Source organism: Eupeodes corollae, chromosome 1 (assembly GCF_945859685.1).
Source record: "Eupeodes corollae chromosome 1, idEupCoro1.1, whole genome shotgun sequence".
Lineage (NCBI taxonomy): Eukaryota > Metazoa > Arthropoda > Insecta > Diptera > Syrphidae > Eupeodes > Eupeodes corollae.
The window spans coordinates 175,053,364-175,064,186 of NC_079147.1; the positions used below are offsets into that span (position 1 = coordinate 175,053,364).

At 33.4% G+C, this 10,823-nt stretch overlaps 1 protein-coding gene across 1 annotated transcript in view; it reads left to right on the forward strand.

Moving 5' to 3' along the window:
* LOC129943393 (short neuropeptide F) overlaps positions 1–2,311 on the forward strand; it is a 128,935-nt gene extending 126,624 nt beyond the window's left edge. Inside the window, exons 3-5 of the mRNA XM_056052801.1 lie at positions 57–328; positions 397–591; positions 655–2,311. Of these exons, the coding sequence (XP_055908776.1) occupies positions 57–328; positions 397–591; positions 655–729 (542 nt within the window). The 3' untranslated portion in view covers positions 730–2,311. The remainder of the gene's footprint in view (positions 1–56; positions 329–396; positions 592–654) is intronic.
* The last annotated feature ends 8,512 nt before the right edge of the window (positions 2,312–10,823 follow it).

The following is a 10,823-nucleotide window of genomic DNA, read 5'->3' on the forward strand; positions in this document are numbered from 1 at the left end:
TATGTTTAAAATAAAGCCCATACCTTCACATTTCTATGTTTTTTGCGTTTGTACAGATGCAATCAATAATTTATACGAAAATCTTCTTCAACGAGAATACGCTGGACCAATTTCATTTCCTGAAAGGGTAGAACGAAAAGCTCAACGTTCACCTTCACTACGGTTGAGGTTCGGTCGCAGCGATCCTAACAGTGAAATATTTGCAATGGAAGAAAAACGTTGGTTTGGTGACGTTGATCAGAAACCCATTCGATCTCCATCTTTGAGATTGAGATTCGGCCGCACTGATCCTTCAATGAAAGCACGGGAACCAATGCATTTAGATGAGGCAAGTTATACATATATCTATGTAAGAACGTGTATACTAAACTGATTCTTAATAACTACTATTTATAGAATGAATACCAACGAATATATCAAGACGAAGTAATATCTTCCATTTTCAATTCGGAAAAATTAAGGAACCTTTTAGATGAACTGCAAGCTTTGAGTGACAATCAAATAAGTTCCGATGAGTTCCAACGAGACATCCGTAAACAAACTCCATTAAGGTTAAGATTCGGTCGCAGTGCTGGTGTATCCTCAAGTTTGGTAAGCCTCACAAACAAACAAATTAATATGATAAAGTTGTATGTTATCCATTAATTATTATAGACTCACGATGATACCGACCACAATTCGGTGGAATCCCATAATTTTATCGTACCTGAACCAACTGAAAAAGCTTAAATTCTCCCTATCACAGCCTACAAATAAATATATCAATACTACCGCATAAAGACAAACCAACATAAACAATACATTCCTATATGAAAGACGCATGAAGTTACCTAAAATAAAATTTAAAAAAAAATTAACATTTGATACATGTCTTATCCATAAATACCAACAAAGTATTAATTTAAATTTGGTATAGATCTAAAATGTGTTAATGTTTTGGTTATTGTTATAATTTTCTAGAGTCGGTCTTTTTTATTCAATTTTATAAAGAATGTAAATATAAATAAAAATTTGCCCGAAATCTTAAAACTTTATATTTTTAAAAACATTGCCCCCGAAAGAAAAACAATATTGTTGTATTTGCATATAATAAATACATATATGTATGTACAATATACATATGTATATTGATTAGGTATGCATAAGTGTATATAAAAAAGAATACAGACTGAACCACGAGTCATTGTATGTTTTTCTTAAACGAACCCAAGAACATTAAAATTTTGTTTTTAATGTAATTTGACTATAATATGATTTTATGTGTCTCTAAGATTATGATTGGTGACAAAAAAACAATCCGATGTCTTGACATGTGGATATTCTATTTAATAACATACATTTTGACAGACGTTTATATCTTAAAATGTCTGAGTTTTTTGACGTTTCGAAACGAAACAACTATTTGTGCTATACAAAAAAAAACAAAAACAGACTAATTTTTAAATAATTCTTTGTTAAACAACCCACCGGACCGGACTAAAGTACGAGAAAATGAATTTTTTGAAAAGCAGTTTTCATGTTTTCTTATGTTCCTCACGAGTTTAAAAAATAAACTGTAACCACGTATAATTTTACTGTATTATATGTTCGTTAAACTTGTAGAAGTAAAGCTTGACTCTTGGCTCACACTGTATTCAAGAAATAATCGTACGTATTATATTTAAAAATGATGTTTTGATTTTAATTTACACCATCAATTTATTGTTTTTTGTAAGTTTAAAAACAAAAATTTACTATATCTTATATCTCGAACATAACCCATTATATTTGAATAAAATACTCTTTGTGTAAATTAAATCATTCTCAAAATGTAAATGTAAATAAAATTTCCATACAAGTATTATAATGTCATAAAAAAAAAACAAGAAAAGAAATAAAAAAGAACTACATATGTATCATAAATATTACATATTCATATTCACAAAAAAACAGAGATTTAAGAAAATGGATACAATTCTGAATCTTAAAAAAAAGAAACCGATTTAAATTGTTTAATGATTTTTTTTTCAAACAAAACTATTTTTTTTATAAAAATGCAAATGAAGTTATCAAATTGTGAAATTGATCTAAAAAAAAAGAAAAAAAAAAAACAAACAAATATGAAGATAATAAAATAAATCTGTCGATGATGAAAAAATGTATGTTAATGTATTAATTTCAATCCTTAAAAATGTATGTCAATTTGTTTATTTTAAATGAAAAAAGGGAACTTGATCAGTATTTTCAATAACAATTTAAAATAATTATCAAATTAATTCTTATTATACACGCATAAAAATATAACTTAGCCAATAAAGATGAAGAAAACGAACATATTGCATTTTATCTTGTTTATGGATATTGATTGTCATTGGAAGTAGTAATGTAATAATTGCACTAATGTCAGGTCAGGAGTGGAGGGAACATACAGTTTTTAAGGCGAATCCGAAGAGTTTCTTAAGTTAACATTAATTTTAATCTCTTGAAACATGGTCGTTCGACACTTATATAAGGTACAAAATTTGCATCTCTGTGCCATGAAACCAACAAACCATGAAAACAACAAAAAAAAAACACCAATAACAAACAAATGATACGCCACTCAGCACAACACAGTTCCACAGTTGCACAGCCTAGTTTATGTACCAATTACAATTGGAATTTACTGTTTTGCATCACAGGGTCAGATCGGTTTTATCACTGCTAAGGCATAACAATAGCAGTGAAGGGTATTGATAACTATTCTGTGTTTCAATTCCGTGAATTTTATTTCTCATCTTTATATGTATTGGTTTTAGACATTTTTTTATTTTGCAATGACTGGACAATTTAGAGTAGATTGTTGTGATATTCGTGGGCTAAGGGCAAATTTTTTGTTGGCATACCGCCATACTGTTTCATACAGTCCAGCTGTTTTGGCACTAAGCGAAACCCACGTAGGTGTGGATTCCGATCCCGCTAATTTTTTTTTATAGCTTGGTGCCTTTATTCTTTTCCCACCATGGCCCCATATACATTAGGAATGATGTTGCTTATCAGCTCTTACCACAATATGGTCTTTGCACCAATTTCTTTTTTAATTATATGTGGTTTAAATTTTTCATAAATAAGCAAATCCTTCACTACTGCTTCCTTTATCGAAGCCCAAATTTAGACAGAGTCAACTTCTAGTGAATTTGATGCTTTGTCTGAGTTGAACCACCTAACTCAGCTGGTCAACAAACCCACCCGAATATCGGACGTTAAAGGTCGAGCAGAGAACACTCTTGACTTGTTTCTTACCTCTGACTCCGATAAGTACACTGTTAGTGTTCTATCTCCTCTAGGCACATTTTTTATATCAGCAAATTTCTCATGTCAAAACTGTTCTGTTGAAAAAACAGATCCTAAGAGAACCGTTTGGCAATACGAGAATGCCAACTGAGATGGTCTTAATAATAACTTCAGGAACAGGGTTAAAAGTATCAGACCCAAGGAAACGGCCAAAGAGGAAAGTTTCCGTTGCTATAAAGCTAACCGTACTGAAGAAAGCCGGAAAAAGTTCAAACAAGCCACTAAAACCTGCAACGCCTAAATTCGACGGACCAAATTTTTACATGACCAAAAATTACGGCAAAAAATACTGCAATGTCCCAAAGGCAGTAAAAAATTGTTGGTCATTTGTAAAAAACATGAGGAATTCTTCCTCTTCATCGGTTCCTACGCTCGTTGTCAATATGACACTCCTTTTGTAAGGTCTTTAGAAAAAGCTAATCTCTTTGCTAGGCAGTTCGCCGCCAATTCTACGCTGCCAGTGAGTGTTATGACTCCGCCTGTACTTGAGTGAGTTAGTGATTCTATGGGACCAATCTTTTTTCGCACTCGTACTGTGGCAAGAGTCCTAAGAGATCTAAACACATATAAATCCGCTGGTCTGGATGGTATCCCTGCTATTGTGCTGAAGAGTTGTTCTTCAATACTGGCAAAACCACTGCGTAAGCTTTTTCATCTGTCCTACTCCTCAGGTCTCGTTCCGAGAGAGAAACGCTGATTAATTATCAGCTCAAGAAATATCTTGAAGATAGAAAGATAGACCGGTAGTACGGCTTTCGAAGCAATAGGTCCACTGGTGATCTTATGGCTCATCTCACCGAACAGTGAAGCAAATCTTTACATCGCTTTGGAGAAAGTAAGATTATTGCACTTGATATTTCAAAAGCGTTTGATAGGGTTTGGCATCAGGCTCTCTTATCGAAAATGAGTGCTTTCGGTTTGCATGAATCCCTGCTTCATTGGATTAGTAATTACCTTTCGGATCGTTCAATACAAGTAGTATTGGATGGATTCAAATCTAAGAACCATACAATAAATGATGGTGTGCCCCAGGACTCTGTTCTATCCCCAACACTCTTTCTCATTTTTATTAATGATCTCCAGTCTGCAACTTATAATCCAACACATTGTTTCGCTGACGATAGTACTCTTAGCTTTTTATATTCGTTTTCAGTATTATATCCCTCTTTTTCGGATGTGGAACTGCAACGACAAAATATGATAAGCTCATTAAATTCCGACCTAAACAGCATTGTTCAATGGGAATTAAAAATCGAGTGGAATTTAATGCTTCGAAAACGCAATGCTGTCTTGTATCGTTCAAGCGAGATATACTCCCATTGACAATTATCCATGGATGGTACTTGCATCAATGAGACTGAACACCTCGATATTCTCGGTATGTGTGTCACCAACCACCACTTATGATCACATACGCGATGTTGCTATAAATGCCACAAGGTGTTGGGGTTTCCTTAGGCGATGCAGAAATATTTCACCCCTTCTGATCTGGCTGTTACCTACAAGACTTACATACATACTTAGCTTGAGTATAACTCCCATCTCTGGGCTGGTGCTCCTCCAACTTACTTAAGCCTCTTGGATAGTATAGAACGTAGAGCATTTATTTTGATAGATTTTAATATCATCATAATTTCATTTACTTCGCTTGAAAATCGTCGTAAGGTCTCTTGTCTGACCATTTTTTACCGTTATTTTAACGGCTTATGCTCTTGTGAAATAGCCAGTTGCATTCCTCCCCTTAAACAGTTCAACCGTAATACTCGTGCTTCAAGGAACGCTCATCAGTATACCCTCGAGCCCAACTTCGGCTGTGCTGTCAAATACAGAGCCGTACTACGTGAAAGTGGAATGCCTTACCACACTCTGTCTTTCGTAGTCATTGCAGTATTCAGGAATTCAAAACCAATGTGCACCGACATCTCCTTATAAACACTCTCTGCACTTCCTAGTGATTACACTGTGCCTCTGCATAATAAGGGTATTAAAAAAAAAAACTATTGAAGTAGGGAATGCCCATAGTAAATAATCTAGCGGCGATAAATAGCACGGTCTTGGAGGCCAATTTACAAGTCTGTAACGTTAAAATTAGTAGGTTACCAAATGTTTACTTCTATAAATCAATTTTGGCATGAGCTTTGTGATATGTTGCGCCATCTTATAGCTATTTCACTTTCATGGTTATTCAATTCTCATGCTTCCATTTTTTCCTTCTAAGAATTTGGTATTTCTCTCTCATTTTCTGCTCGTAGAGCTCGTAAGCAGCTCTTGTCCTCCTTTATAAGTCGATGTACAAAAGATACATTTTTTTCAGTTAGACTACGGTTGCCTCCCATTTTTAAGATTCTGTTACTGTACTATAGTTTAGTTATAAATGGAAAACGAGGAAATTACCTTTCTTTATGACTTAAAATTCCATGGTTTTCTTATTTTTTTAATTTACAGAAATCGGTTATGTACTATGTACATACATATACATATTTTCTGTTGGCCCGTTGATTTAGTCGTCTTTTTATAGAGACAAATATCCTCTTAATTATTTTTCTATACTGTGAAAAGGTTTTCTTTCGGAAATATTTAAAGTAATAAGAGCAGTGTCGATTAATTTTTATTGTTGTTTTTCTCATAGATAGGTCTGCATAGATGGACACTTTTGCACTTGAACCTTTAAATACAATTTTTATTTAGGTTCATCGAATAAAATACATTATACAAAATAGACTTGATTTGAAGAAATAACACTGTTTTAACATCGTCACATTTGATATAATTCTTTATTTTTTAAATGTAAAATGGAAAACGAGTTTTTGAAGGGTTGGAGTCAAAACACTGTATCTGTATGCAATACTGCGGGGAATCGAACGTTCGTAGTGAGATGTTTTCATTAGCGAACTAACACATTCGACATACTTGGCGAATTTTACAATTCGAGTTCGAAATTCAGTGCTACCATAAGAAAAAATAACACACATAAAAAAGCGTAAGAATGCTTCGACTGCGCAAGAATATTCGAGACAACTCTAATGTCTTTGAACTCCCTAATCATCTGTAGGTAAAAAAAATATTTTGTACTGGAAGTTCTTTTAATTCTAATTAATTCCTTAAGTTTCAGGTCATATTTTCGACTGAATAAGCAAACGTTTGTTTTCGTATTAAACAATTTGGAAGTCCAATTTAAAAATGCAAGCACATCTTCAATCCCTGTTATGTTGGCATTAGCTTGTGCCTTTCGATTTTTTGCTAGTGGCAGTTATCAGAGCAGCGTAGGAAATGATTTTAACTTATAGTCCAGGAGGCGGCGGTCAAAGTGCCTACCTCATCGAGTCAATGTAAAATTTGGTCATTATCGAATGGTAAATGACACGAAGATTACAAAACCGCTGGTCGGACAGACTTTTTCCGGGCCTTTTGGCCGCAAAATGGCCACTTCCGGTCGCGTTTTTTTGTGTTGGGGTATACCATCAGGTCAATGGAAAATTAAAATAGTAGTTGGTAGAGATCTGGTGGGAGATTTAAAATCATTTGGTCGGACATACACAATCCGGGACCAACGCTTTGTCCGACCATCTCAAAAAACGGTATTTTTGGTGTTGACCTACCTCATCGGATCAATGGACAAATGGGGTATCAAATGAAAGCTTGGACCGTCTACTTCAAAAATCTACTGGTCGGACAAACTTTTCATGGGCTAAACATACGTCCGACCGCCTTTTACCCAAAAATATGCTTTCATCTTTTTTCATTTTTTTTTCAACTCAATATCAAAAATTTTTAAGTGAAATAAATACAAATTCGTCTAATAAATCTAATAAAAATTATAAAGAACCATAACAAAATCTATTGATAGTTTTTTTTTCTCAGGAAATTGCATTTTTTTTATAAATTAAATAAATGACATACTTACCGACGAACTATCTACTTCCAGCAGGGAAAAGTTAATCCAACTTATTAATTAAATGTTACACATGTGTACATATGTCTCTATAGGGATTATTTACTTTATTTTTCAAATATTGCAAAAATGGCAATGCAAATTCAAATAACTGAGAGCCCTACATTAAATAATATTTTCATTAATTTAGGTGCGATTCATATTCAAATGGCTTTTTTTAAAGCCCTGGGAAAATTTATTGATAGTTCGTGAATGATCGATATTTTAGTACAATCTGAAGTTCTGGCTGAAGGATCAGTAAACGGATTTATTGATGGAAAGCACTTTAGTAGATGTAAACAAATCCATCCTTTGCTGACCGGTGCCATTCAGAAATTGCACTTTAAACGGTTTTGTTTAGAAAACAACATAAACATTTCCAAAGATTTCGTTGATGATTGACAACACTTTTTTCAAAGCTCATTGCACCCAAATGAGAGCCCTAATTTAAGCCTATTACTCAATGATACTTTTACCAAATACATAGCGTATAAAGATCTCACACTTAAAGGAAATCATGGTAACACTCCTCGGTTTTTCATGCAATATATTGAGTTCATGAACTTTTTTTTTTCAGATTTTCAAGGAGTATAAGAACGAGTGATTTTCAAACGTATGAGGATTCTATTTTCGAACTTTCCAATTTATTTTTTGTGTTTAACCAACCTAATTATACAAGGTGGACATTAAAATTTCATTCTAATTTAGTTGAATTAAAAATAAAAATTCTAATTTAATAAACGAATTTAGGCGTGGTGCTTTTGTAATAAGGCGTACAGCAAAAAGTTTTGCTAGGTCACTAGTTGACCTAACTCTCGAACAAACCATTAATGCGGATGCTGCTAACTCGTTGACTAGTGTTGCACATTTTTCAAATTCAATTTCAGCAAGACAACGCTGGGAACTAAGTCATAACCTAAGACCAAAAATTATTTTCAAAATGTTATCTGAAATAAAAATCGGACAATCGGATGATATATGTAATGAACTTGCCAGAAATAGAATTCAAAAGGACAAGAAAGCATTAACTGATATCGTTAATGTTTTCAAACAAAATATAAATCCTTTTGATGAAAACTTGGGCAAAGAATTTCTTTTTAACATAACAACAGGTAGAGCGACAAGTCAACAGACAGATGACTTTGTTCTAAATGTCAATGAAACAGAGCAAAAACAAAAAATTATATTTATAGAAGAGTGTTCTGAAAACATTGCTCGATTTAAGAAACCTTTAAAGCGCAACAATACTCTAAACTTCGCATCAGAATGCTTAAAAAAATATCAAAAAAGTAGAGATGGTACAAAACAGAGTCTTATAAAAATGGAACGGGATGCCTTTGGGAGACTATTAGCAATAGCTTTAGAAAAAAAATTGGCATGGAGATTTGTTTATCATACTATACATACAAACTATATTGGTGAGATGCACAAAACTGATAAAACAGTTTTGGCAAAGAAACTAAAATCTAGAATTTCTCCGTCCCAACCGTTAAAAAGAGATATAGAATTAATTGATGGCTTTTACTTAATCCATCTCTTAGGGTCATTAGTTCCTCAAACATTTAACAAACTATCCGAGATGATTTTAACACGAATGCCCCGGAAGTTCGTGTTGTTTTTGACCGCTATTTACACCCATCCATCAAAGGCTCTGAACATTGCGTTCGAAATGAAATAGAAGTCTCAAATTTCACGATTTCGGGACCACTTCAAAAACGAACAGATGATTTTGTAAAATGCCTTAAAAACCTCAAATTTAAAGAATCAGTCGTAAAATTTTTAGGGCTGTACTGGGAGGATAGTTCCTTGATTTCAATTTTTGGAGACAAAAAGGTTTTTTGACGGTAGATGACAAATGTTTCTCCTATGAAGTTCAAAACCAATGTATATCTAAACGTGAGGAATATGAATATAGTTGTAGCCATGAAGAAGCTGATACCAGAATAATTTACCATATAAGCAAATCAAAATCTAATTCCAACATTATGGTTCGAGCATCTGACACAGACATACTCGTTATTTTACTGAGGAATATGCACAAATTCAAGGACTTAGAGATTTGGTTAGCGAGTGGCAGCTCGAAAAGAAATAATTTCAATTGCATTAACTGTACGCAACTAGCTTCGACATTGGGAGTGAGTTTATGTGCTGTGCTACCAGCATTTCATGCTTTTACAGGTAGCGACTATACTGCCAGTTTTTTTTAGAAAAGGAAAATCTTAACCTCTAGATACCTTCAAAAAAGTGGTTGTTATCAAGCTGCCTTTGAAGCATTGAGTTAAAAAACTGATCTTTTACCGGAAAAAGATACAGAAGTTTTTCAAAACTTTACTTCACATATGAACTGCAAAAGTGTAAATGAAGCTAGATTTCAAAGGTTTCAAAACATATATGCTTCTAAAAATACGTCGGTAGGTAATTTTTTTAAAAACATAAAAAGACAACGCAGAAGAAGCAGAATAAGAATATTTGAGTGAGGAAGATTCTGACGAAGACAATATTTCTTAATTTTAATTTAATATAATTACTGGGATATATGCAAAGTTTAGTTTTTTATTCTATGTATTGATATGTGATATTATGTTTATTTTATATCTTTTTTGGAAAAATTAATTCATCTTATATTTGAAAAATAAAGTAAATAATTCCTATATAGACAATGACATATGTATGTACATATGTGTAACATTTAATTAATAAGTTGGATTAAATTTTCCCTGCTGGAAGTAGATAGTTCGTCGGTAAGTATGTCATTTATTTAATTTATGAAAAAATGCAATTTTATGAGAAAAAAATTATCTATATATTTTGTTATGGTTTTTTGTAATTTGTGTTAGAACTTTTTTTATATAATTTATTAAGGTGAAAATGTTAACTTTTATCTGGTACAAATTTTCACTTAAAAATTTTTGATATTGAGTTGAAAAAAATGAAAAAAGATGAAAGCATATTTTTGGGGAAAAGGCGGTCGGACGTATGTTTGGACCATGAAAAGTTTGTCCGACCAGTAGATTCTTGAAGTAGACGGTCCAAGCTTTCATTTGATACCCCATTTGTCCATTGATCCGATGAGGTAGGTCAACACCAAAAATACCGTTTTTTGAGATGGTCGGACAAAGCGTTGGTCCCGGATTGTGTATGTCCGACCAAATGATTTTAAATCTCCCACCAGATCTCTACCAACTACTATTTTAATTTTCCATTGACCTGATGGTATACCCCAACACCAAAAAACGCGACCGGAAGTGGCCATTTTGCGGTCAAAAGGCCCGGAAAAAGTCTGTCCGACCAGCGGTTTTGTAATCTTCGTGTCATTTACCATTCGTTAATGACAAAATTTTCCATTGACTCTATGAGGTAGGCACTTTGACCGCCCGCCTCCCATACTATTAGTCCTGTCACAATCCTCGGTTTCCTTGATATTAAAAGGTTACTCACTATCGTCTTTTTGCTCTCTCCTTTCAAAAACGTAAGTTCATGTTCAAGGCAGTCTTTATTCAATAAGCAACACGCCAAAGGTAGAAATATAATAAAAAGGACTATTGACGTTCCTAAGAGTCGATTTCGCTGTCTTTTAAAT